Source organism: Mus caroli, chromosome 1, assembly GCF_900094665.2.
Source record: "Mus caroli chromosome 1, CAROLI_EIJ_v1.1, whole genome shotgun sequence".
Taxonomy (NCBI): Eukaryota; Metazoa; Chordata; class Mammalia; order Rodentia; family Muridae; genus Mus; species Mus caroli.
Genome location: NC_034570.1, coordinates 160,579,946 through 160,607,795, shown reverse-complemented (window position 1 = coordinate 160,607,795; position 27,850 = coordinate 160,579,946). Strand labels below are relative to the sequence as shown.

Sequence of the window (27,850 nt, the reverse complement as noted above, 5' to 3'; positions counted from 1 at the left end):
GCCAAAAGAATGGGAATGGGTGGGTAGGGAAGTGGGGGGCGCTATGGGGGACTTTTGGGATAGCATTGGAAATGTAATTGAGGAAAATATGTAATAAAATATTAAAAATTAAAAAAAATTGTAATTAAAAAAAATATTAAAGTCATTGCCAACTGGGGAAAATTTAGTTAATGTCCCAGAGAAGGGAACCACGGTGACAAATATGAACATAGTCTAAACAGCTATTGCTTATCAACCACTTTATAAGTTAGTCCCCGCATCCTTCCTTTAACCTCTGTGAATGAGGGTCGGCAGTATGACCACTCCCATTTCACAGCTACAGAGCAAGGAGCCAGAGCTGGGAGAAGATGTGGCTAAGCATGGAATCCTTGCAGCTAGTCACCCACAGTGCTTCTACTGAAATCTAGGTCTGCCCTATCCTAGGGCCAATGTTCATAGCCATTTTCCTGCACTGAATTCCTGTAGGTAGATTTCCAATCAACATAAGGTAACATTTCCAAATAGTGAGAACCTTCCCAAAAGGGAGCGGATCCTTTCTCGGGGGATGAGTTACCTATCATTGACAAATCTTGACTGGCAGAGATGTTGGGTTCCAAGCCTGTTGTCCTTAAGACTGTTGTGTTTTTCTTGTTGTTGTCGATGATGATGATGTTGTTTTGATCTGAAATTCTATTTTATTCTATGACCATTGTCCTCAACAGAAATATAAGTGTTCCTGTAAATTATTAGCCCAGGAAGGGGAAGTATTGGGGGTGGGTCTTGTCGGTTATTAGTTTTGTCTACTGAAGTCTAACATGAAGATAAATACCAAATGCAGTTTATCCAAGGTACTGTGTAGATCTCACTCATTGTGGAAAGTGAATGGACAGTGTAAGATTCTGGACAGGTTCACTGTTGTAAATAAGTGGCAATTATAACTCTATGCATGTAATGAAAGGGAAGCAAGAGATCTTTGCATTTGAATGGCAAAGCCTTACAAGCCTTAGAATCATTACTACTTTAGCATCCTAACCTTATTATGGTGAAGAAGATTTACCAGAACAATTCTTGGAAGCTGGTTCAGAACAATCCTAGTCTTCAGAATAAAGATAAAGACAGAGGGAGAAGGAAGGAGGAGGCAAAGTCCTGAAATACATTTCTCTTCTCTCCCCTGTTTTGACCACCCCCTTGTCCACAGTTCTTCAGCAAACCAAGTGATGGAGAGTAAGGTCTTGGTATGTATTTCTGTATCTAGAAGTCTACAGCTGAGCCTTTAACTTGTAGACTTAGTCATTTGCTGAGGAATAAGCTGTGGTCCTACTTCTTGGTTCTGCTGGTAGAAAGTTTCCTGTGTTAACCAAATCATTATTTTTGGCCACATAGAGATTGCTTACCTTTTATAACAACCCATGACACTTCTCAACTCAGATACAGCTAGGAGAGTGGTCACAAGAAAGCTAAAGTCCAAAACAGAGCAATGGCTTTCATGCAGAGGTTGTTACCAGATGGTCTGAAAAGAATCTTTGTCTATTAAGGTTACATTAACCTTAGCTCCACACTGCTCCTGCATACTTTCCACAATTCAATGTCTTGCTGGCATGCTGGTTCACATTCATCTTTGCTGTATCAGTTTTAAATCCAGTTCTTGGTCCTTAGGGGTATTACATAATAAATTAAAAACTTGATCAAAGGAGTTTTATGTGCAGTGCATCTGAACTAACTGGTCCTGACTCCCTGCAGGGAAAATGAGTAGCTGGGCAGACTACATTATAGGTTCTCATTAATGATGGTGGGAATGCCTGTCTCTCACATGCCAGTCACTGTGCTGGATCTGGGAATGCCAAGGTGGGTCCTTAGTTCTTCAAAGAGCTTCTGTACAAATGTCATAGGGTGCTAAATGTTATGACACAAATGAGCCACAGGGGTTTGAGCATCTCAGACCACCGAGGGGAAGAGAAGGTTTCTCTAATCCAGAGTCTTAAAGGATCCCCAGGGTGTCCCTAGGGATTGAAACTCAAGATGTGTGAGGACTCTGGAATGAGATGCAAACAGGGCAGATCCTCCATGCTAAGGGGTTTGGGCTTTATCCTGCAGGTGGTAGGAAGCCTTTTGATGGTTTTAGGATAAAAATAGTGGAGTGTAATATGTTTTTCAAAAGATCACTGCTGGTACTGTAAGGAACTGGTTGGCGGTAAGGTTTGATGAAATAAAGAGACACTTCATGGGGGAAGTATTACAACAATCCAGATGACAAATGAGAACAAAAGCAGACTGTGGAGATGAGAAAAACAAACTTAGAGACAGGCCGGGAAGGTGTCCTGAGGAACTTGATCATGAGGAATGGGTGCTGGCAGCCGTGGAGAAAGGACTGAAGGTTGTTCCCTGGATTTCTACCTAGAGTGGATACTGTGGTTGGGCAGAAGAGAATGATGGGAGGGGCTGATGTGAGTTCAGGTGTAAGGCTGTGAGTGTGAGTCTTCAGGAGGAAGGATGTCTAGGGAATAGCAGCACGGGCCTGGAGTTCAGTTAGGAGAAACTGAGGCTCAGCTGTTGGCTGAGCTTATATCTTTGTTATGAATACAGTTTGGTATATTTAGAAGGCTAAGGGGATGACAACTGGTCATTTTTCAAGCCCTTCTGGCCCCTTTTGTGCTTTGTAGTGCTTGAATTCTCTCTGTGTTCTCTTCCTGTAGTGCTTTTGCCCAGCAATCTCTGTGACTGCATTCAACATGTCATCTAGATCTCTGCATCCCTGTGATGTTGCCTGTCAATCTTTCCTAAGACAGCAGCCTCCACCATACTCTGTCCCTTATTCGGCTGGATTTCCCATCATAGCATGTTTTACTTGTGCATCAACATCTACACATAAGCCCTGTGAGCTCAGGTATTCCCAGTGCCCTGTTGCCAGAATGGCACCTGGAGACTTGTGCTTTCAAAGACTCATGTGGTGGACATATAGAAAGAGGAGGTGGGAAATGGAGTTGCTGTCGCCAGGACACCTGTAATAATGCAAATGTCTTTTGATTTCCCAGTGTGATCATGATTGTTAATTTTCCAATTAACTTTTGTGAGAATAAATGTAAACAGGTCTCAGAAAACTCATGTACATTTCTCTGGGCTCAATATAGATTTATTGCTCAGGCAAAGATGGGAATTTTTTTTTCCTCTTCCAACAGACAACTTACCAAAATAGGTTTGCCACCTCAGGAGGAAGTCAACAATAATGTGGTTTCCACACCCTACCAAACCTGCTCTGCTATACCTGGAAGTCACTCACAAGGGCAGCCATGTTTGTAGAGCCTGTGGAAAGTGCCTCCAGCATAGTGGCTTTTTGATCCCACAGGAAAAGGACTTCCTTTGACAGCTTGGCATTAGTGAGCTCTGTCTTCTGCCTCCCGTGAGCAGAGGTTTCCTGTTGACATGGGAATGCCACATTCAATGTGTCTTTCTGTTGCTCTTTCTCCAGGATCTTCTATGTCTCTCATGACTCCCAAGACTTGAAAATCTTCAGCTATATCGCTCGAGATGGTGCCAGCAATATCTTCAGATGTAACGTCTTTAAATCCAAAAAGAAGGTAAAGGGACTGATATCTGTCCTTGTTGTTTCTCTTTTATGGGCCAGCACATATCTATTATTGGCTTGTCTCCCCGTTGAAGGTTTGGAGGTGGCTATTTTAATACTGGACCTGGTTGCACTATGTTAGCCATCTGTAAATACTCCTATATGATGAAACCCTCTTTGACTTTGGAGTCGGTAACTAAGATGACCTTCACCTCAATCTTGCATGTAAATCAGTGGGCCATCTGTATTAGTAAGTCATGACATGGGGACATCAGCTTAGGTTAATGTATGATGTTAGTTGTCAAGGGAAATTAATTTACTATGACAACATTGACACCGAGTAAATGTAATTTTTACACTTCTGTAGAGGTGTCCCTTTTTTCTGCCATTTCTCTATGAGCCTGACACACATAACTAGGGTTTGGGGTGCCTCCCTGGGGAGTAGGAAATCCAGAATTTAGCCAGCCCTCTTATGGTAGTCCAGAATGACGGTAAGCTGATTGCCACCCCACTAAGTCTCAGCTTCTTTGAGGATATATTGAGGATAGAACAAATTAGCATTTTCTTTTAAAATGTCTTGTTAGCATATAGCAATTATACAATTATGCATAATAATGAGATTTATCATGACATTACCATACATGGACATAATGTATTTCTATCATCTTCATTCCGGGCATCCTGTCTTGTTCCCTTCCTGCTTTCTCTGATGCTCTAAAACCAACATTTTCTAAAAATAAATGCATTTTTTAACATTTATCATCTAAAAATTTTCATGTTAAAATTACTGTATTTAAGTTTCTGCGAGGCCCTGAAGTTAAAGAAACCCCTTAACTTCTTTATTCTAGCATTTCACAAACTGATTTGGCTATAGAACCATTTTTTTTTCATACAGTATATGTTAGTATCCTGGGAACTATTTTCCTTCAGAAAAATCTTTGGAAAGCGCTGCTGCTGTTTCTAAGGCCTTACAGGTCTACTCTTCTAGAGAGAAAGCTTTCAGTCTGGCTTCTTAGGAGGCTTCCAGTCCCCTCCTGCACAGCCATCTTATGCCTTCTGCCTTCTTTCACAGATTTGTAGGTACTTTGCCGTTATCAAATGGGAATAATACCTGACAGGGTCAAAATTTACATATACAAATGTCTCTTGACATATGATGGAAGCTATATCATAATAGACTCATCTTAAATAGAAAATATTGTAGGTTGCAAATGTATTTAATATATCCAACATAGCATATGTGATTGCACAGCAGCACAGTACCTTGTGGACTATGGAGCTGTCGCTGGCTGCCACTACCCAGTGTTACAAGCATTTCCTACTGTACACTATGAGTCTAGGATAAGATCAAATTTTGAAGTACAATTTCTAATATATAATATATATATTCAAAAATTACCAAATCAAACCATCACAACTCATACTGTATAGGGGTCTTGTCATGCAGAGAATTATACATTGCTAATTAGCCATACCCTCTAAGGAAATTTGTGCCCTAACACACTCTGTTTTCAGGCCTTGCATTTATTGACTGATTGATTGATTGATTGATTATTTTTTAAAGATTTATTTATTATATGTAAGTACACTGTAGCTGTCTTCAGACACTCCAGAAGAGAGCATCAGATTTCGTTATAGATGGTTGTGAGCCACCATGTGGTTGCTGGGATTTGAACTCAGGACCTTTGGAAGAGCAGTCAGTGCTCTTCACCACTGAGCCATTTCTCTAGCCCTGATTGATTGATTATTATACTGGGGATGGAGTTTAGAACCAAGAGTCTATCACTGAGCTACATTTCTAGCTCTCGGCCCCTTTAAAATATTTCCTAAAATGGGTTAGAAAGTGCTAGAATGGAGAAGTGCAGCAATAGGAAACAAGAAGTACCCTCTTAGATGAAAAGGGGGACCTGTTGCCAGACTTAACTTTTATATAACCGTACAGATGAAAGGGAGGAGATGTAAGGGAAACCATAGTCGGCTGTATGAGCGGACTGATGGGGACTGGAGCAGGAAGGAGAGACAGTCAGCCCTAGTCACTGAAGATGCACACACGTGAGGCCTACATCTGAAAAGGAGAAGCTCTGAAAAGGAGAGGGGAATTCAAAGTGTCCCTGAAGGTTGTAACTTGGACTGTATGTAGTGTTGTCTGGCCTGCCACCCAAGAGTGAAATTCCCCTCTGGAGTTCTTGCCTTGTGTAGTAATGTCCAATTTGAGAAATGTACAACACACATTCATTTACCAAGTGCATCCATTGTTCATCTCAATAAATCTTTATAATGTGTGCGTAAGAAAAGTCAACACAAAACAAAGCTGTGCATCCTCATTTTGTATGTTAGTAAATGGATAGTCACCCTACGTGACTTCAAGATTCTCCTAGGAGGACAGTGGCTAGAACCAAGGAAACATGTAGAACAAAGGCATTTTAAACAAGAAGCATAGGTCAAGGAGACCCTGGGGCTCTGCTTGCCTTACTGTGGGATCTAGTCTGGTGGCACCGGCAGGCTGGGGTGACCTTCTACCAAACCAGAGTGAGAATGGCCTCTACCTCAAATGGAGTTAGGCACCGCATGGAGTTCCTACTGCCCCAAGGCAAGTCCTCTGCCCCGCTTCACGTTGATTTTTTTCACATCTCGTAGCTTGCATAGCTGTGCCCCATGCTCTGGCTCTTCTGTTTTCTGAATTCTTTTTGCTCTTACCTGCTGAGTCTGTAGCTCTTTGTGGGGTTGGTTCTCAGGCCCTATGCTGGCCTGTAGCCATGCAGCTAAAAGAATTATTTCCAGGCTGCCTGGACTGTGAGCTCTGTTGCTTCTGAACTCTAGACAGGAGGACCAGTTTCCAAGCCAGGAAAGAGCAAAGAATTGTTCAACAAAGGAAACTCAATTCGGGAGGGGTGGGGAGTATGTCTGGAAGGCTTTGCACGTCTTCCTGGTTGGCCTCCCAGTAAGTGTTTAACTTTCTTACAAAGCACTTCTGGTTTCAGGAGATAATAGCTTGGGAAAGAGTTTTAATTGGCAGACCATAGGTATACCTAAGAGATGGGGTTAGAATGGGCTGTAGACCCTGAAGAAACATGTCTTGTGAGAATGTTTGTGAACCAATAGAGTCCCATTAGAAACCTGTTGATGGGAAGCCAATAGACCAAGGAGGGAGGGAGAGAGAGAGAGAGAGAGATAAAGAGAGAGAGAGAGAGAGAGAGAGAGAGAGAGAATTATATGTAGCCTTGGTCCTTCCCCAAGGCCAGCCTGTAGTATCATTTACTGTAATCACTACTTAGATAGAAAGAACTCCTATCTCAGAGTACCCAAAATCAGTGTGACATAGCCCAATAGTGTCTACATGGTTAACAGTTCTTTGCCACCACTTGACAATTGGCAAAAGTAAGGACCCAGGATACTAAATTACCCCTGGTCACACAGTCAATGGGTAATGACACTGAGATTTTAGAACTAGGTAGTATAGGCTTTCTGCTTCCCAGTTCAGGGCTGTGACCTCTCTGGGCTTGAGTTTTCCCCAGCCATCAAATAAGATGCAATGTGTGTTAGGAATGCTGATGGCTGCGTGTGCTGTGAATTGGTGCTGATGATCTGTAAGGAGCAAATTCTGCATGCAGATTGGGGTGAGCAGGTCCTAGCACCCTTCCCACTGGTGCTAGGACAGAGTGAGAACTCTCGATGAAGGCTTCCTAGTAACCTGGTGTCTCCTGTGCCTCCCACCTCGAACGATGTGATGATAGTGCCATTTGCAGGGCTCTTTCCATCTTGAGCAGTCCCTTGCCTGCTCTCTCTACCTGCCCTGCAGTGTGGATGTCACCCTCCTGTCATTTCTTCACAGCCCCAGGAGGATGCATTCTGCGCACATGGCTGTCCTTATTAGCACACCACCCCAGGCACTGTTAGTGGTTAGCAGGAGCTGCAGGGAGTTCAACCAACTGCAAAAGCAGCACCTTAAGATCATTTTCTTTCTGCAGTCACAGTTCAGTTGGCTTGGGTAAAAAGTCGCTTCGCCTTGTCATGCTCTTATCAACAAACTGGGGTCCCCAGCTGTAAAGCTGAACTGTCATTTAGAGTTCACAGTAGATTTGGAAGGGTGATGGTAGTCATGGGCTAAAGCATGACACGTCTGGTGACACTTGGAAAGGTGAGTTAAGTTGTCCATTGTTCCCCAGATGCTGACTGACAGGACTGAGACTACAGCTTAGTCTTGGAAACTCTAAGACACATTATCTCCTGTCAGTGTTGAAAGTCAGATCCACATTAAAAAACAAACTTTCTATACCAGGCAAGAATTTACTTTCTGGGGCAGCCCTTCTATCAGATTATGTAATCAAGCCATCAGCAATGTGGTGGACAAAAATCCTGACCCAATCATCATTTCAAACCCTTAGCACCTTACATACAGATGTCCACTAATAAGTATATTCATACTTCAGCTTATAGTCATTCAATAACTGTAGGCTAAAGGTAACTTTGTTTTTGTTTGCATGTGTGGGATGCAGTTTATGTTCATGCAGAGGCCAGATGTCAACTTTGGTGTCATTCCTCAGATGCTGTACAGTTTGTTTTTTGAAACAGAGTCGCTTCATGAGCCTAGAACTTAGGCTGGGGTGGCCGGCCAGCAAGCACCAGGGGTACACCTGTGTCCATCTCCCCCAGTGCTGGAATTAAATATAAACTTGGGCCACCATGCCTCATGTTAATATTCTCTCTCCCTCTCCTTCACTTTCCCGCCCCCAGTGTGTGTGTGTGTGTGTGTGTGTGTGTGTGTGTGTGTGTGTGTGTGTAGTGTGTGTGTGTGTGTGTGTGTGTGTGTGTGTGTTTGTGTATTCTGGGTCTCAAACTCAGGCCCTCAAGGTTGTGTGGCAAACTCTTTATCAGCTGAGCTATTTCCTTGACTCCTTCCTGAGATACCTTTAAGCAACACATTAAAGAAACATGGCATTCAGTTTTATTTTTTGTTAAGATTCTGAGGTAGTTGAGTTCCACATAAAGGCGCTGCATTTTATTGCTGTGGCAGATGAGACTTAATAAAATTCATTCTGTGACTGACTACATGGAAGTCAATTCCCCAGAACTCAGAAGTTCTTGAAAGACCAATCCCCAATGCCCAGAAGATGAAGAAGTGGGCATGCACAAAGCAGAGAAGAAGAACGGTGGGCCCTAGCCAAGATTCTTGGCAGAGTGTACCCTCGCTCTTCTTCCTTTCTCACTTTGCTAGCAGCTTCATCTGTTCATCTCATGTGCACCTTGCACTTTGTGCTTTGGTTCTGTCCTTTCTTTGCTCATCTCCACAAGCTATAAACAAGAGAGCTTTGTCCAGGGCAGTGAAAGTCACAAGAGCGCCAACAGTTACCAAATCAACTTTAGGATCCAACTCATCCAACCATGCTCTACATATACACAGCACTGCAAAGACTCCCGGGTATACACAGCCAACCAGTTGCAGGCTCGCTTCGACTGAGAGGATGAAATGGTCCTATAAATGGTTTTTCTGTGGACCAATCAAGTATGGGCATCAACATTTGACTTCTGTCTTCCCAAAGCCCATACCAGTAGACTTTACTAGCCTTTGTGTGCTTTTTCTCGGATAGCACGGGTCACAGAGAATAGTGTTGTCTACAGAGCTATTGCAGCACGCTTTATCAGATATGGACACCTGCCATATTGAAGCCCATGCTAGGCATAATGAGGAGCATAGTTATCCATTACATCTTGACTTGGTTTGTGTACTAGGACGAGAGGTGTGCTAGGCTGGGCGAGGGCTTCTCTCAAGAGGATAGAGAGCTGGTTTAAAGGAATAGGGTATGCTGGGAACAGGAGCATGTCGTGCTGAGATCGCTTCCTTTAGGCCTATTTTCACCAAATTGCCTGTAATTGGCACTTCCAACGAGTGTCAGTGTTCTCCCTGTGCCACTGAGAGCCACTCTAAGGCTAGGTATTCCTTTCCAGCTCTGAAAACATCAAAGCAGCTGAATCCAAGCTAATCTCGATAACCACGAGGCCACACATGCTTTGAGCTGCTAAGAGAAATTGGCTGCTGGGCAGGAAGATCTGGTCCGTGTGCCACCCAGCACTTTCAGGGGATTATGTAAAACTAAGCTGGATTTATACAAAAATCATGCAGCATAATGATGCTCCCCCTGCCCCTCCCAATCTAGTAAATCCCAGAGAGTGGCCAGATCTCTAAAAGCTGGAAAAGGCCATCTTCCTAATAGTCCACTTGCTGGCTCCACCGTGTGCCTGAGTGCCTGTAATCTTTCCACTTCCACTTTGATTTCCCAGTGCCATGAGATCTGGGCAGTGGCTTCCATGTGACCCAGCAGACTGAAAGTAATCATGGCAGCCTCTGAAAGAGTTCGTTTTAAAGCTTCTCTTTAGCCAGCTTCTCCCTCTTAGGTTCAGACATGGTCTACTATTAAGCCCTAGCGGGAATGGCTCCTGCACTTCAGGGCAGCAAACAGAACCCATTTTCTTGCCTAGTATCACCAAGTGGGGTTAACCTATAGAAAGGAACCCACAGTGCTGTGTGTAGAGAGTGTCTGTGAGGGGATCAGTCTCTGCTAGGTGCGCATTGCCCCTGCTGGTTGGCTTCTCTTAATTGCTCTACTACCAGGGCCCTCTTATAAAGTCATCTAAAAAGACTTTTCAGTAGTGACAGAGGAAAGTCTTAAAGGTCAAGGTGGCATCTAGGCTCGAAATAGCCGTTGATGAATAGTGTTGGGAACTACCAGGCTGCTTCTGAGCCTCAGAGAGGTGAATGGGAAAGACTGCATACCCACAAAGGTATGTAGTTATTCTGCAGAGCAGACAGGCTGGTTTGCTGTGTCCTAGGTCACCACCTCACGAACGCCGAGCTTCTCATCAAATATGCCACTGTGTCCTTTTACTGTGAATGGGACATAGCCTTTATTTAAAGAAGAGTAAGAGAAACTGAAATGAAGTCATTTGACATCAACTGTGCACATGTACAAGTTGTACCCACTTCTTCCTGCACCGAAGCCGTTTGGCTAGCTCAGAGTTGAGGTACATCTGCCCTTATGGGTTTTCCTCTTAGGATATGGGAAGAGACAGTGGCTACTGCCCCTTGGCCCTAGGATATGTATAGAAAAAGAGATTCTCTGAAATTCTTCACATTTCTGTTACCGATTTAAAAAAGAATCCCAGCCTATTAAGATCTACCTTTTTTCCTGATTTAATTATCTTTTGATGCAATGAATTTTATAATGAGAATAAAAGTTTTTATTTCTATCACGTTATTTGTGTGTGAGTGTGTGTGTGTGTGTGTGTGTGTGTGTGTGTGTGCGTGTGTGTGATATGCATGTGGAAGTCAGCAGACAGCTTGCAGGAATTGGTTCTCTCCTTCCACAGTGAGTCCTTGAGATCGAACTCAGGTCGTCCCCACTGAGCTGAGACAAGGTCTGGAAATATAACTGAGGGTGGCTTTGAACTCCTAATCCTCCTGCCTCTGCTTCCCAGCCACTAGGATTATAGGAATATGACACTACACCTGCCAAAATAAAGCATTTCTTGAGCACCACTGTATGTGAGCCCTGTGGGAGGTGTCTTCTATATTCCTGGCATACCAATTCTCCATGCAGTACATGAGATGCAGTGTGAGACACACACTGTTAATTCACACCCTCAGTGGCCTAGAGAACCTTAAGTGGAAAAACTCTGATAAGGGGAGGATAGAAGGACAACAGGGGCGGAGGGGACAACGTGCCCCTTCCAACAAGGGGGAAGGCACACCCAGTATGGCCTTCATCTTCAAGGGAATCAAATAGAGTTCACAGTCAGTTGTTGATTCTAGAAAATGCACTCCAATGTCAAAGTACTGTATGTACTGAGCATTAAAACCAATGTGCATCCTTATAGCCATTTTGGGCTTCTAAGCAGCCGAACGTGTAGATGTGCCCACACCTCTGTTCTTGCTGAAGGTGGCAGAAGAGTGAGCCAGAGGCTTTATGTGCTCGGTTCTGAGCGCCATCCGTTATCAGCTTCGGATACATGAGAGATAAAAATCCTCCGTAAAGGCCTTTCCCACCCACCCAGCCTCTGATATAAATCCAAAAATACATTTATAAATCCTACCCTTGCTCCTGTCCAATCCCATAGTCCAAGGGCATGTTTATGGACCTTTAAATTTTTAATATCTTACAAGCTAGTTAATGGAAATGTCTGTGATTTATAGAGGGAATGGAAATTGTGCCCTCTCTTTCTTGGGAAAATCTGAAAGTTTATAGCAACACACCTGGGAGTGAATTTTGTTTCCTGTGTGCCTGTATCTTAAAGAGAGAATCTGAGGATTTTTTTTTACCCTGGGAACTATGGGAAAAACTACCCAGTCCTTAAAAATATTTACTCAGAATGAGATTTCTGGGTTAATTTATATAAGAAAGTCACAAAATTGAATCCTAGGTCTTTACATATTACTTAGTCTTATCCATGTTTATTTCTAGAAGAAGAAAGTCTGTGAAAGTCAGTTGGGGAGGGGGAGTGAAATTTTCCATGCACGGACATCGGCAGGCAGAAGAAAGCCCACACGTGCAGTACCTTGGTGAATGAGCTTCGCCGTTTACCGTTTGCCATTGAGAAGCCATAGTGTCTGAGTTAGGGTTTTACCACTGTGAAAAGACACCATGACCAAGGCAACTCTTTTAAGGACACCATGTAATTGTGGCCAGCTTACAGGTTCAGAGGTTCAGTCCATCATCATCAAGGTGGGAGCATGGCAGGATCCAGCCAGGCATGGTCCTGGCAGAGCTGAGAGTGCTATGTCTTTCTTCATCTGAAGGCTGATATCAGAATACTGGCTTTCAGGCAGCTAGGGTGAGGGTTTTAAACCCATGCCCACAGTGACACACCTACTCCAACAGGGCCACACCTTCTAATAGTGCCACTCCCTGGGCCGAGCATATACAAACCATTACAGATAGGCAGCCTGTTATTCTTTGCAGAAAAGAGATAGAGAGGGAAAGCCAGAAGATGGGCACAGGGTCATCACTGAGTCTGGAGCACATCTTTTCACCTGAGGGTTGAGCTTCCTTGTTGAACCTCCTGACCAGGGAGCATCTTTATGGTCAAAAGTGATGGAGATGCACTCGTGAACCCACAGCAGCTGTAGTTACCTGCACATGATCTACACAAAGTTAAGGCAGTCGGTGTTCTAGTATAGAGTGGGAGGGATCTGTGAGCCCACCCCTCATTGAGGAAGTAGGGACAATTTGAGGTTTTTAGAGCAAAGACAGTCAGCTTTCCTTAAAGGTGTAGCTCCTGATGAAGTTGCTCACACTCCACTGAATAGCCCCACAGAAGTGTATGGATGCATAGTCGATGCATTATTAAAAAGGAGGAAGGGGGCATGAAGTTTGGAGGGGTAGGCATATGGGGTAGTGTGGAGAAGAGTTAAAGAGAAGAATTTAAGTGAATACGATCAAAATATATTGTATGAAATTCTCAAATCATTTATCAGTAGTAGCAGCAGCAGCAGCAGCAGCAGCAGCAGTGTAATAATAAAGAGAGATGTAGAAAGTTGTCATGTTTGTCATTGATTTGTTAGGTACCATGCCTTCAAAGTACAGGTTCTCATGTATTTGGAAGGAGTTCACAAATATACTATGGACGATACAGACAAATATCAATATCCTGAGATGAATAAATGAATCAAAGTATAACCCCAGCAGGATGTCCTAGGCCTACCAAAGCACTGGACATTAGTGTAGCAATGCAGTATCAGCTGCCTTGTTCTGATAGACCCTACTTGACTGGTAATGTCCCCTGAGTGGGGGTAGGTCTTGAACACAATCCACAGACTGTATGCTGTCAGTGTGTAGTAGTCACACCCAAACTCAGATCATTCAGAGCACGGCTACTGCTCAATTGAAGCATAAGGTCAAGTCTAGTGAAGTAGCCCACAGTTGATGATGGAGAGATCTTTGGCTTTCTTTCTTCACTCTGGGCTCTGAGATATTTTACATACTTTTCATTTTCAATACTTGAAAGTGGGTGAGAGGTCACTCATCATCAAATTATACAAACTGATTAAACCAGTGGAAAACCTTTGAGACCACATCCAGGGACCACCTTCCCTTTCTCCCAACTTGTGCCTGTTATGTCTGGGAAGGTTTCTCTGCCTTCCCTACCTCTCCTTATTAAGTGTTAGAATCCTGGAAGACTAGGTGCACTCCTATCGGGGTCCTAAAGGAAGAAGTTAAGAAGCAGAATAAAAGCAAGAAAAGAACTGCACCACGTCCAGGGCCTGGGGCTTCATTCCTGATTTCTTTGAGTAGCTTTATAGTTTCAATTCCTAAATCTTTAATCCAGTCGAATTGATTCCTACATATGTTGTAAGGTGTTAATTACATATGTTGTGATTTTGTTAATTTCTACATATGTTGTAAGACGGGAGTCTCTGCGTGTGAATATTTACTCTTCCTAATACCGTTGACTGAAGAGATTCCCTCTGGTGTGTATAGCTGGTGGACAGACCTGGATATATAATGTCTTAAAGAAAGGCCGGGAGAGACATGTCTCTACTCTCTGCTGGCCGCCATGGGTGTGTGTGGCTGCCAGGCTTCAGGTGGTTCTGCCTTTGCCGTTCTAGCCCCACAGAGTACCATCCACGGAAGCGCCTAGGAAAGCTGACATTTGAAGATGGCCGAGTCCCTCCTAGTTTAGTGGGCTCATTGGACATTTGATAGTGGCTGGTGACAGATTCTGAAGAATCAGAACTACTTTTGCTCAGGAAGGGACAAAATGAGGCCACGTCAGGTTCTAAGTCCAGAATTGGAACCCTTGCCTCTGGCACCTGTCTTCAGGTGACGATTGCCTCCGAACTGGGGTGACATAGGTGCTATTTCTAGAGTAACTGTTCGTCTGAGAAATGTTGGATATTTCCATCTCTTTCCTTTTCTGCCTGCCTGGATTTCTGATCACCTTGCGCATCCTCAGCCACAGCAGTCTATTGTGTCCTTGCAGAATCTGCATCCTTCTCTGTTTCCTTCTTCCTTCCCAGAGTCAAGCTATGAGAATCGTGCGGACAGTGGGACAGGCCTTCGAAGTTTGCCACAAGCTGAGCCTGCAGCACACACAGCAGAATGCAGATGGTCAGGAAGATGGGGAGAGCGAGAGGAACAGCGATGGCTCAGGAGACCCAGGTAGGCACCATGGCTGCAGAAGGAGAGGACCCAGGATGGAAGAGTAGACCCTCCCCTAAGAGCCAGCCTATTAAGTTACCTAAAAACTAATTCTAATCATTTCACCATTGCAACCATTTATGTTTTTTTCTTTTGTTCTCTTTTTGTTTATTTTAGTTTTGTGACAAGTTTTTAGTGTGTAGCACAGACTGACTGACCTTAAATGTGAACTCCTCCTGCCTCAGCTTCCTGCACGAGAGATGGTGTTAATGTGTTCCAATAACAACTAGTCAGAAATAACATCCACTATGACTACTTCGACAGGAAAAGAAGTCCGTTGACAGTTTAACAAAGATAGTGTTTAAAAATAGATTACATATTCTGCTTGAAAAATGGAAGGCTACATCATAGTAATGAATAGAAAACTCGAACATCATAAACATGAATTCTGTGTTTTACATGGCAAAGATTTCTAACAGCAAAGGCGACATCATGGTAATCTTGGGTAGGCACATACTACACCATTCAAAAAGCCTATGGAGTATAATTAAAATGGTACCCAAGGGAAAACACAAAGGTCATTGGCTTTAGCAGATGAGACATCCTGATCGTCAGATGAATTAAGCATTCAAGCCAAAAAGTTAGAAAACAGAGGGGAAGAGGCAGGAGAATCATGAGTTCAAGGGCAACTTTTTTTTTTTTTATAGAGACTTTGTCTTAAAAACAACAAAACAGCTAGAAAAATCACAAAAATAAATCTTATACTTAAATAGCAATATTGCCATGTGGTTGGACAGACAGACTCTTGGTTTGCACTGTAGCTACCAGGCTACATGTCGTCATGGGTATGTTCTACTCAGCCTTAACCTATGCTTCTGAAAAATAGCTCATAGTGTGTGCCTCAGAGGCACAGTGTAATTACAGTAGCTGACATACTTTAAAAGGCCAAGTCTGATGCTTGGTACATAGAAAGCACTAGACATCTGCATGTTAGCTCTTATTGTTTTAGTACAAATGTGTGAGAGTTTTAAAAACAAGGGTAGACGTTTTCTAGAAAAAGCAAATAATAAGGGACTGGCTTTCTACATTTAAATAAATATTCCTGTATATGTGACTAGGTATAGCTGTACTGAGGTAAAGTAACTGAGCGACTCACAGCAGGAGGTCAGAGCCAGAGCCAGGCAAAGGTGCTGCAGGAGGTCAGAGCCAGAGCCAGGCACAAGTGCTGATTTAGAATCCCTGGGGAGAATAATGTGTAAATATCTATGCAACTTGAAATTTTACATGCCTTTTGACTCTTAAAATATCCTCATAGTGTCTCTAAGAATGTATTCTAAAGATAGACCTATACATGTGAAGTGATGAACATTCTATACGGTTATATAAGTGTAGAATCAGTTATAAAACCAAAGGATTATAAAAGGCAGTTTTTTTGAGGCAGTGTCTCACTATGTAGGACTGGCTATCCTGGAACTTCCTAAGTAGACTAGCCTCAGACTTGCAGAGATCCACTTGCCTCTGACTGTGTCTCTGCCAGTACCTCTGCCTCTGTCACAGCCCCTCTGTCCCTCTGCCTCCCTGCCTCCCTGCCTCCCTGCCACTTCTCTCATGATTAAACATATACACCACCATGCCTGGCTATGAAATCACTCCAAAATACAAAAGGAGACTACCGCACAGTGGCTAAGAAGACTGAACCCGTTAATGTGACTGGCATAAAGCCATCTTAAGATATTTTGTTCATTTTTTAAAAATCAAGTTCTAGAACTATGGCTATACTTGCTACCAATTACATTTTATTATTATAAGCACATAGGAATAATTATCTGTATATATGTGAGTATACATGTATGTTTTATCTGTGTGCACATACAAGTTTACTATGCACAGAACCTTTACAGCATGATACGCAAGAAAGTGGGGACATGAATCACTCTGTAAAAGGTTGCTGGGTGACTGAGGTGGCCAGAAGACCTGCTCCCCACTGCACTTACAACTTTTCTACCCTGGACATTTATTAGTCATAAATTAGGGAAACCTGGCATTTCATCTAGTGCTCTGTGTTTATGTGACCCCAGGGAGTCACCTTGCTTCTTCCTTGGCTCACTCATTTGTACCAACTAAGGGTGCTCTCTGGCTACCTCGAGCACCACAGTGACCTTGGCTAATACAAATTATCACTAGGCAGAGCCTTGTGTCTTCCTGTGTGTGCTGGACCACTTGGTGCTTAGGACGGGCCATGATACTAACGTAAATTTAAAACCTTTCAACCTCTGTGCTCTGAGACGTCGGGCTTGGGGGTCACAGGCAGACTTTGGCAAACACTTCACATGCATGTGTAGTTATGAGTAGAGAGTACAATAGAGAGAGTTCCTGGCCTCTCTTGGATGCTCTGTGAGACTTATGTCTGACCACTTTACTCAGAGAATGGAATCTGTCTGCTCACTTCTGCACTGTAGGATACTATAGACTGCTACCTGTCTGTCGGCATTCCTTTTGTATATATGACTGTGGATGTATGTTTATGCACATGTGTGTATACATGCTCTGTGAATATGTGTGGAAGCGAAAGGACAATCTTGGGTGTCATTCACTACCTCCTCCTCCTCCTCCTCCTCCTCCTCCTCCTCCTCCTCNCCTCCTCCTCCTCCTCCTCTTCTTCTTCTTCTTCTTCTTCTTCTTCTTCTTCTTCTTCTTCTTCTTCTTGCTGTTTGAAACAAGTTCTCCTGCTCCTCTTCTTCTTCTTCTTCTTCTTCTTCTTCTTCTTCTTCTTCTTCTTCTTCTTCTTCTTCTTCTTCTTCTTCTTCTTCTTCTTCTTCTTCTTGCTGTTTGAAACAAGTTCTCCTGCTGGGCTAGACCTCATCGCCTAGGCTGTGACACTGACCAGCAAGCCCCTGGGTTCTCCCTCTCTCCCTCACAAATGCTGGGATTACAAGTACATTCCCACCATGTGTGGCTTTTTCCCTCCTGGATTCCAGGGACCAAACTCTAATCTTGCAAGCACAGTGTAGACTGAACCCCAACCCCAACCTCTACTAACACTTCTTTGCCAGTGCCCTACTACCTTGTTAGTGGAGAATGGCAGCTTACATCTCAAGAGCTCTCAAACCCATGCTCGCATTGGCAGCTGGAATATACATACATGAAGAGATTCTAACCAGAAAGTAGCCAACATTGTCTCTGGTGAAGCTGCTTACTCCTAGAGCGGAGGGGACTAGACACAGGGTGGTGCCCAGAAGCTGAGCATTTGAAGACCATTGGCATCACAGAAGTCCTGTCTGAACTGGTTGCTGTAATTTCCAAGTAGCTAATCAACTCTGTCCCTCAGCTGCTGGCCAGGGAGGTCAGGATGCCTGGGCCAGCATGGTAGTGAGAACTGCCACTAGGTCTTATTTTGTGCAGGAGGAAGTATGTATTCCTTCCAACGCCAGCTCCTGCCGCCGTCTGCTGGGTGAGTTGCTGTGATTTCCCAGCATGGCGAGGCGATAACTCTGGGCAGTCTATGGTGTTCCCAGTAGGGATCACATCCTATTCTTTGATTCCAGTCTTATTCTCCACCCCTGTCTTGTACACTAAACTCCTTCCCTCCTCTTCTGGGTTTTTCATGGACCTTTAGCCATTGTTAATGCCGTGCCCTCCGCCAAGTGGCCAAGTGTCCCCTTCATGCAGCCTTCTTCCACATCCTGAACACTCTCTCTTTCTCCTTTGGGAGGCGTATCTCTAGCTTCTGTTCTCCCATTCTCTCCCCTTCCCTGTTCAGAAACTCAAACACATTGATTCCTGCTGTGTTCCTGGGTTCTCATCGCTCCCAGATGATGTTGTTGGCATTAACATTGAGTCCTCCATGTGCCAGGTGGAGAAATATATATTATGTATATATAATATAGACATTATTCTATCTGTAATGGGCTGGGAGCCTTGAGAGCATGGGAAACCCCTAGCACAGTGATTACTTGTCCAATAAATTGACAAACAGTCAGTGCGTGCAGCCAGTGACAGCATTCCTTTTAACCACTGTCTCCAGTCATTATAAAATGCTTACTCTGTGCTTAGATGACCGTGAAGAGGAAGAGATTTCAACAGGTGTGACTTCTAAGCCACCTCCTTGAGTGTGAAGGATGACACTTGGGCTGGGAGGAATTTAATAGAGTAGAGGTGATAAACACAGAGGAGGAGCACGGATAGCTGAATGAATGTTGCTGGAAGACCACGATGGTGGTAGTGGCTACAGAGGAGTCCAGCATGGTTGTTCTCTTCTGGCTGTAATAGAAGAGTCGGTAGCCACCCACCCCCCAGTTATGGTGAGCACCACTACCTCTCTGTTCTGTTACCTTTTTACTTTTTTGTGTTTTAAAGACAGGATCTCTTTATGTAGCCTTGTCTGTCCTAGAAGTTGCTATGTATACCAGGCTGGCTTCAAACTCACAGAGATCCTCCTGCCTCTGTGCTAGGTAGGATTAAAGGCACCACCGTACCTGGCCTGGTCTATTGCCTTTCTAGAGATAATTTTCTTAGCTCACATTAATATACATGAGTTGTCAGCTGCTTGGCATTTTCCACACACCTTAAAGAGGGTGTAATTGTGTAATCGGTATTCCACAGGTCAGATTGGGCCCAGAATGGTGGTTCGTTTTTATCATTTTGACATAAACTAGAGTCACCTAGGAAGAGACAACTTCAATCGAGAAATTACTTATATCAGATTGTGCTGTGTGGCACAATTGTGATTTTCTTGATTAATGATTGATGTGGCAAGGCTCAGTCCACTATGTAAATGCCACCCCTGGGCAGGTGGTATATGGTTTTATAAGAAAGTAGGCTGCCAGGTAGTGGTGGTGCATTCCTTTAATCTCAACACTCAGGAGACAGAGGCAATGTAGATCTCTGAGTTCAAGGCCAGCCTGGTTGGCAAAGTGAATTCGAGGAGAGTCAGGACTACACAGAGAAACCTTGTCTCTAAAAACCAAAAAGAAAAATAAGATAAAAAGAAAGCAGGCTGAGCAACATAGTAAGTAGCCCTCCTCCATGTTTCTGCTTCTACTTGGGTTCCGCCTTGACTTCCCTCAGTGATGGGTGGTGACAAGATGTATAAGGGACACAAACCCTGCCCTCCCCAAATTGCCTTTGGTCATAATGCTTGTCCCAGCAGTAGAAAACAAACTAATATGCCCTGCCTGCTTTCTTCAGGCCAAGGTTTAAGACACCAAAGCTTCATCCACTGTGTCTTTTCAGCGTCAGTCAAGTGTGAATTGGCACACTTTTTTTTTTTTTTTTTTTTTTTTTGGTTTTTCGAGACAGGGTTTCTCTTTATAGCTCCGGCTGTCCTGGCGCTCACTTTGTAGACCAGGCTGGCCTCGAACTCAGAAATCCGCCTGCCTCTGCCTCCCGAGTGCTGGGATTAAAGGCGTGCGCCACCACTCTTAAGTCACGCTGGCTTCCCTGTGTGAGGAAGGGAGGCACCTGCTGGTCTAGATGAGGATGTGGCCTTAGAGTTACGTGACAGGGAGAGTATGCATGACGTGTTATTTGTGTGTTTCTATTACTGTGTGTAGGTGTGTGTGCTGTGTGACTTCTCCTGTACATATATGGACAAATGTTTTGAATAAGCCCATAGTAGCCACTGACAGCAAAGAACACCCACGTCTGGTTTTGTAAACCAGTGAGTTTATCGGGGCTCCTCCCAGAAGTGTGGATGACTTAGAAAGCTGCATCACCAAGACCACCCCAGTTCCACTGAGGACTCTTCTCTCCCTGGCAACTAAATTTAGCTTGAAATAGCTCCATAGAAACCTCTTTCCTCCTTTCTATCTCTGTGCCTGTGTTTAATGGGAGGTTCATTTTAAATAATTGTTTCTTATGGCTAGAAGCCTGGTAAGTCAGTAGTTTGCATGTTGGAGATCCAGGGAAGAGTGAATTTGAGTGTGAAGTCAGTCTGCTGGTGGATCCTCTCTTCTTCATGGAGATTAATTAGTCTTTGTTCTGTTCGAACCTCCATCTGATCAGATGAGTCTACCCACATATAGGCATCTACTTAATTGATGTAGGGTCTATTAAATATTAATTGCAACTAAAAAAGGTATTTGTATCTACCTCTAGAATAATGTTTTCTGGATGCCTGGATTCTGTGATGCCTTGACCCTTTAGCCCTGACTGCTGGCTGTCACAGAAGCAAGGGGGCAGTGAGGTGCTAAGAGGCCACAGGAACTCTTAGGCAGCTGAACTTTGATCCTGGCCCTACCTTGCCCACTCAAGATCTCCAGCAAACTGCAAACTGTTAGATGCTGGTTCTCCTCCGAGGCACTGAAAGAGTGCAGGCAAAATGAATGCAGGGCCTGGTATACTGCAGGCTCACAGCAGCAGCAGTGTGACTAGCAGTGTGAGCAGAGTGACTTGAGTGTGATCATGAGGTTGGGATTACCTCAAGGTTCAGAAGCCGGTACTTTTGGATCTGGGATTGGAACCCTTTCTTCTTCAGGAAGGCTGCTCACTGCCTTCTTCTAGTCCCTTCCTTTATACCTCCAACACACCTTCTTGTTGTGCATAAACTACAGGCAACCTAGTTTCTTTTTTCCCATCTGCTTTCCTCAAAAGGATTTTCCAGTGAAGGTCCAGAGGAAAACGGGTGGTTTCCTGTGGGGATCGACTTCTGTGTTTGGGAGCTTTTCAATGAATGTAGTGTTTATCTTTCCAGTGGTGCCCTGCCGGTGGTGGTGGTGGGATGGTAGGCCCGTTATTGTACAGAGGAAACTTATTTACACTTGGAAATTGGAAAGGGCAAGGGCTGGAGGCTCCCCTGGCTTCTTTGATGTCTGCACTTTCTCTTCTGGGATTCAGCAGGGATTTTAGCACTGTTATTCACTGGCACCCCTGTCTCCTCTCCCCTTCCTTGCTCTGCACCTGTCTTTCTTCTTTCCCTCCTTCTTCTCCTGCTCCCTGTGCAGTGAAGGAGGTATATCTTTTGAATCTTTTGGCAACAGCTGCCCTTGGCTCTCCCTGAGGATCAGCCCAAGATGGGGCCAGTGCTTTCAATCCTTTATTGCCCATTTGGTGGAACATACCAACCCTCATTCAGAATCCTCCTGGAGAGGGTTTCCTGGGTGAGATCCCGTTTCCTTGGAGGTAAGCCTTCTCCCATGTAGCAACTGTCCAGTGTGGGGTGTATGTGTGGGTGTGTGTGTGGGTGTGTGTGTGCCCTTTGAAGGGCTTATTGAAAATAAAAGCTGCTAGGGCCCAGCACAAGAGCTCACCAGGTAAAGATGCTGTCAAGGCTATCAACCTCTGTTTGATCCCTGGCACCCACATCGCTGGGGACCCATGCAAGTGCACACAGGGACACATTGGCACATCCTCACCCAAACACATACATACAAGGGAATAAAAATAAGTAAATAAAAACCTGGGGCAGTGTGACATACACTTGTCATCTTAGCATCCAAGGAGGCTGACATAGGAAGAGTTTAAGGCCAGCTTCAAAAAACCAAAAATATATGCATATATGGATACACATATAATCCCTCCATGTGTTTGGCAAGAATGCCTATTCTACACTGAGCAAATGAGTGTGTGTCTTAGTAGCCAACTCCCATGGCCTAAGTTAGCGCTCCAGGCTACTCACCCAGTATACCTGCAACCTGTGTCCCTTCACCTTCTAGTGTCTCCTGCCTTTACCCGTGGGAACTGCCATTGTAGTCTCTATTTCTGTCTGTCCAACTTCGTTTTTAGATTAGTGTTTCCGTTCTTTCCCCCTTGTCTCTACGATCTGTTTTCAGCATCCCCTACAGACCCTTCTACCTCCCCGTTAAGTGCTAAAGTTTCTCCCAGATGTGGTCCCTGGGTTCTTTTCAGACATACCTGTGCTCATGGCAGATTTCTGTCCACAGGCTGAATCTTTCTCTAGTTCTCCATCCACATGCTTAGCCTGGTTAGTCCTGGGCTCGGTGTCTGCTAGTTTTCCAAGGAGATCAGAATTGGTGCCCTAGCAGTCTGCAGTCAAGACCAACTGCCTTTGTGCCCCTCATAGGGAGTGGGGCATCCCCTCAGTTCCCAGAGGAAAACCAAGCATGCTATTGACTTGTAAATACCAGGCTTATTTCCCCAGAGCACTGGGCACATTTGCATAGGAAGGATTTACAGCCACTTTGTTGGGTATAAGAATACTTTCACATCCCTGAGCATGAAATCCCACCAATCCCTGGGCTTGGATTTCAACCTCTCCAATGACCATCCTGAAAAACTCAACTTCAAGAAAACCTATATAAAGCCTGCCTCCTGCTCAGTTTTCTATGGCTTTTCACCTTGGCAGAGACAGCCACCATCTTGTGTCTCTTCCAATACACCTACCTCATATGTGGGGTTTGTTGTACATTGTGAGTTTGTGGTATTCCTTGATTCCTGACTGTCGAGATACCTTTCCTATCAGAGCTTAACCCTTGCATCAGGGAAGCCTTTCCTGTCAGAGCACTTACACAATTGCTCTGCACGGTAGATACATGCCTCACACCTGGTTGTCTGGGCTAGCTCCAACATTAGGGATTTCACCCCGCTGTCACCAGCCTGCCTACTCTATGTTCCAACTGCTGCTTGGTCCCTGAAAACTATTAGGGAATTGTATTTGAAGGCAACAGTGATGAACCTACAGGGCCCATGCCTGTAATCCCAGTACTCGGGAGGCAGAGAAAGGAAGAAGGGCATAGGTTGGAGGCTAGCCTTGGCTAGCGAGTGTGTTCTGGGCTATCTTGGGCTACAGAGTGAAGCCCCCATCTCAAAACAGGAAAACATGGTGACAAATGAAATCCCAAATATAGGGTAAGGAGATAGTCTCTGTGGACCGTGGAAGCTGAGGCCTGAGCTGGGATGCAGTAGAGATAGCAACCCTTTTCTTCTAGAATCTTTACATCTTGCTGATAGAAATGTACCAGGCATCCAGCTTGAGAATGTTCATTTGTTTCTGGACTTTAGGATGATACTGAAGAGACATAGCACACTGGGTTAAAAAGGTGTATTCGTGTGCCTCGATCGAAAGGGTGTGTGACATGTCAGCCCATGGCATGCCTGAGCTTGAGTGACTGAGAGCTAACACATTAAAGAGGTACAGTTGTTCCACATGTTGTGGTTCCCTTCCCTGTTATCCCCGCAGGCCGCCAGCTCACGGGAGCTGAGAGGGTCTCCACAGCCACTGCAGAGGAGACCGACATTGACGCTGTGGAGGTCCCACTCCCCGGGAATGACATTCTGGAATTCAGCCGAGGTGTGACTGATCTGGATGCTGTAGGGAAGGACGGAGGCTCCCACATAGACTCAACGGTAGGTGATCTTCATGTGTGGTCCGGGTGCCTGTGAGCAAGCTGGGTGACAGCTGTGACTCTGGGCCCTCAGTTGTCTCACAGCTCCTGCTGTGGCAGCCTCAGAGTGAGGTGCTCTGTCACTCCATGGCAGTGTGCGAGCATATTCATTACCTCCTAGAGGGGTCTGACCTGCTCGGACTCAGCAGCCACTGATACAAGAGAGAGTGCTGTGGAGTTCGTTTCTGAGGTGTGTTGCCCACCTGAGGACTCTCATCAATGTTCTATTGCCTTGTTCCCTACACATCAGCATCTTGTATGTGTGCAGGGCTCATCCGGAAGATCAAAGTGATATAAGTAATCACGTGACTTAGCGAAAACAAACAAACAAACAAACAAACACCAGGCTGTTTGAGCCCTCTCACCTTGTCTACTGGTTGTGTGTCTTCAAAACCCTTGCATAACAGCTCTGTTGAATCTGGAAACTGGCTCACTGCATGTTAGAAACCACACGGAGGCAGTCCTCCTCACCCTCAAGCCTGGCATTCCACAGATGGGATGACTAAAGCCTAAGGGGGCTTCTCATATAACCCGGGAAACAAACCCCAAGAGCCTTGAGACTAAATTCAAACCTGAAGACAATTAGACTAAGAAAAATAAAAGCCAAAGGGAAAGTTCCTGACTGGTGGTGTGACCCTGGGGTTCCCAGGTCATCCTCCATCAGGCCAGCTCATGAGGAAACACCTGTGTAGCTTGGTGTGCAGTGCCTCCTGTTTCCTCTGATGCCTCATTACTTAGCCTCAAGTGGCAATAGGCCTTTGTCCCGGGTGCCTTTTTCCTATGTGTCTGAAGATCAGCAGAGCCACCAGAAACAGGACATACCTCCCTCACATTGAACTCTGACTTATAGGAACTGTCTGGGTGAAAGTGTCCATTCAGGAGAGAGAGACAGCAGCTGTGGTCACCTAACTCACAGAGGTCCCCCTGTGAGGGTCCTTTGTTGTGATATCTAAATGTTCTACCTCACTATAGAAAAAGAGAGGAAAGAACATCTGACCCTGGAAGAGGAAGCACAGGAAAGAACTGGGGCTATCTCCCTCGTGTTCTTGTAGCAGCATGATAGGTAGCCATGTATCTAGACATAGATTCTAAAGATAGAACCCCAATTTAAGGTATATAATTGGAAATAAGAACTAAGAAATATTTTACCAGCTGCCTATCTCATACTGTAGCAGCAAGTGTTACCAAAGTATGAAGATGAGCCTTTCTGACTGTGTGGTCCAAGCGCAGGTGTGCCAGCATTTCCTCCGAGGAGCTATTCTTCTGTCATTCAAGACGGAGCATCTCCAGTGTATGGGTTTTGCTCTGCCCGTGAACCCACCATGAATGTTATTACAGTGAGAGTGGGACCTCAATGGTGGCTTCTGCCTCTGAGCCATGTTCTGTCTTCTCTTCCCAGGTCTCACCCCACCCTCAGGAGCCCATACTGACAGCCTCCCCTCGCATGCTGCTCCCTTCCTCTTCCTCGAAGCCGCCGGGCTTGGGCACAGGGACTCCCCTGTCCACTCACCACCAGATGCAGCTCCTCCAGCAGCTCCTCCAGCAGCAGCAGCAGCAGACACAAGTGGCTGTGGCCCAGGTTCTCCTCAGCCTCCTCCCTTCTTCACAGGCTCCACTCTCATGGGCTTGACGCACCTTCCCTAGCGAGGGGCTCAGGGCAGGTTTAAAACCTAGGGAGCTCTAAGGAAACTGCTCATGCTATGGGTTCATTGCTTGTTGGGGTTCCGGGAAGTCAAAGGGGAGGGGGGACAGATGGGGACTGCGGTTAAAATGGAAAACAAAACAAAACGAAACACATTGGTTCCCCATGTATCCCTCGCTCTGAATTAGGCTTGGCTGGCTTGGCTGATGTTGTTGGATAATGACTTGATCTTACCAAGGAAAAAAGATGTACACAGGCCCTCCCTCCCTTTCCTGCCTTGTTTCCTTGTGTTTGGGGTGGGAAGGGATGCCCTTGGAGTTAGGACAGGTGTGGCTATGATACAACTCTCAAAACGGCTCAAAGTATGAATCTGTGCCCAGCATCCTTGCACAGACTGCTACTCTGGCATCCCAAACACTCTTGACCATAATGGATACTCAAGACTCCATTAGTGGTCCACTTATTCCAGACAGTACTTGATTAGAAATTCATTATAATAGCAATGAACTTTTAGGAATTTAGGTAGATGATCTGAGCCATTTGAGAAGAACTGGCTACCTCTTAGCATCCAGATGGAGTCTCTGCCCTGAAGTCGGGTTGGAATATAGCTGCTTTGTGAGAGATTGGGCTGATCACCCTTGCTTGTTTTTAGAGGAATCCTTGAGTTTGATTTCTATGGAGGACACTGGTAATTCGTACTTCCTTGGAGACCAGTAGGCTGAGCCTTCTCTCTGTTATGGGCAAGTCAGGGATGGTGAAGAAACATGCTTGAGTTCCAGACAGGGTCAGGAATTATGTGGGTAGGTGAAGGTGGTCAGGAAGAGAGGATGGTTGGAAAGTTATCTGGGAAGGCCACTGTATACACCAGCCTTCTAAGTCTGCTAGATTTGACAGCGTGCCTGGATTGCCCATGTTCTGCAGTATAAGAAGCAGGCTTCTGTGGAAAGAACTTCCTTCTTGTGTGTCCTGCCTCCTCTTCTCCTGACTCCTGAGTGAAGCAAAGCCCGCTGGCAGAGTGAGTCTTTCCTCTGTACACTTTCAGGAAGCATCCGGCAGCCTATCCTTAATCAAATCAGCAAGGGTGTGGCTTTAAAGAGCTCTCTTGTCATCTTGCCTTCGCTGACTGTACCCGAGGCACCAGCCTTGTGGGTCACTTTGTTCCACATTTCAGGAGACTTGGAATCAGTGGGATGCTGCTCCAAGGTACTAGATAGAGCCTCAAAGGTGGGGTGGGGGTGGGAAAACAGAGGAGATGCCGCGCCAGGTGGGAGGATTTACAGGTGTATCCAGAACAGTGACAGAGAAAGAGGATGTCACTAATGCCTTCTTATGTTTGGGGAAAAAATATCATTCTTTGTCAAAAGAAAGAATCCATCTCTGGCTGATGACAGCATGACAGTCTGAGACTCTCCTGCTCAGGGTACAGGATGACAGGAAGAAGGCCTGAGCATTTCAGCCCTGGCCCATTCCAAGGCTCAGCAGTTCCCCAAGTTTCCCATTGAATACTTATCCATTATCCAAGCAATTCTCTTTCAGCCTATCAATCCCCAAGTAATTATTATTTATCTAAGAGTAGATCTGATGCGTATTCATGATGTTTTATTATCCGAAAGCATCTGAAATGGAAGTCAGCTCAGCTAAGTGCTAAAGGGAACCCGGTTGCAAGTGTCTAATCTGCACACAGTGTTGTGGCAGTGGAAAGAAGCACTCAGCCTACAGTCAGTCAGACCCACAACTTACCACAGGTCTGCTGCAGTCGGGACAAAACCCAAGAGTGGTTTTCTGGCATAGGAAGTATCTGTCTTAACAAAACATCCATGTCCCTGCCCTACTGCCTAATTACCTCTCTCCTGGAAGACAGTGAGTCTAAGGAAAGAATGCAGTATAGTGTTCCAGATTCATTTCACAAGCACCAAAGGTGCAAGAATTTTACCGGGTTGGTCACCCCAAGCCTCTCATAAACTCAGAGTCTGTTGACTATGGTTGGCATTGAGCTGCTGAACTCTCAGCTCAATCAGTGATGTGATGAAAGGCCACTATAGGGCATCAATGCCCTGTATTGACACAGTGACTTTGAGGAAAGTGGCAGGCTTCCAGAATCTTTCAAACTAGACTTACGGCCATTGATGGCTTCTCAAACATAGTCCTCTGCCTGTCCTTGACCACCTCCCTTCTATCTGCATCTTCTGTACTG

At 45.0% G+C, this 27,850-nt stretch overlaps 1 protein-coding gene across 3 annotated transcripts in view; it reads left to right on the top strand.

The window, feature by feature from the left end:
* Nos1ap (nitric oxide synthase 1 adaptor protein) overlaps positions 1-27,850 on the top strand; it is a 289,982-nt gene that overhangs the window by 238,639 nt on the left and 23,493 nt on the right. For all 3 annotated transcript variants that reach the window (XM_021163360.2, XM_021163356.2, XM_029477646.1), the window contains exons 5-8: positions 3,446-3,554; positions 14,553-14,694; positions 23,810-23,976; positions 25,414-25,593. In XM_021163360.2, coding sequence (XP_021019019.2) covers positions 3,446-3,554; positions 14,553-14,694; positions 23,810-23,976; positions 25,414-25,593 — 598 coding nt within the window. The remainder of the gene's footprint in view (positions 1-3,445; positions 3,555-14,552; positions 14,695-23,809; positions 23,977-25,413; positions 25,594-27,850) is intronic.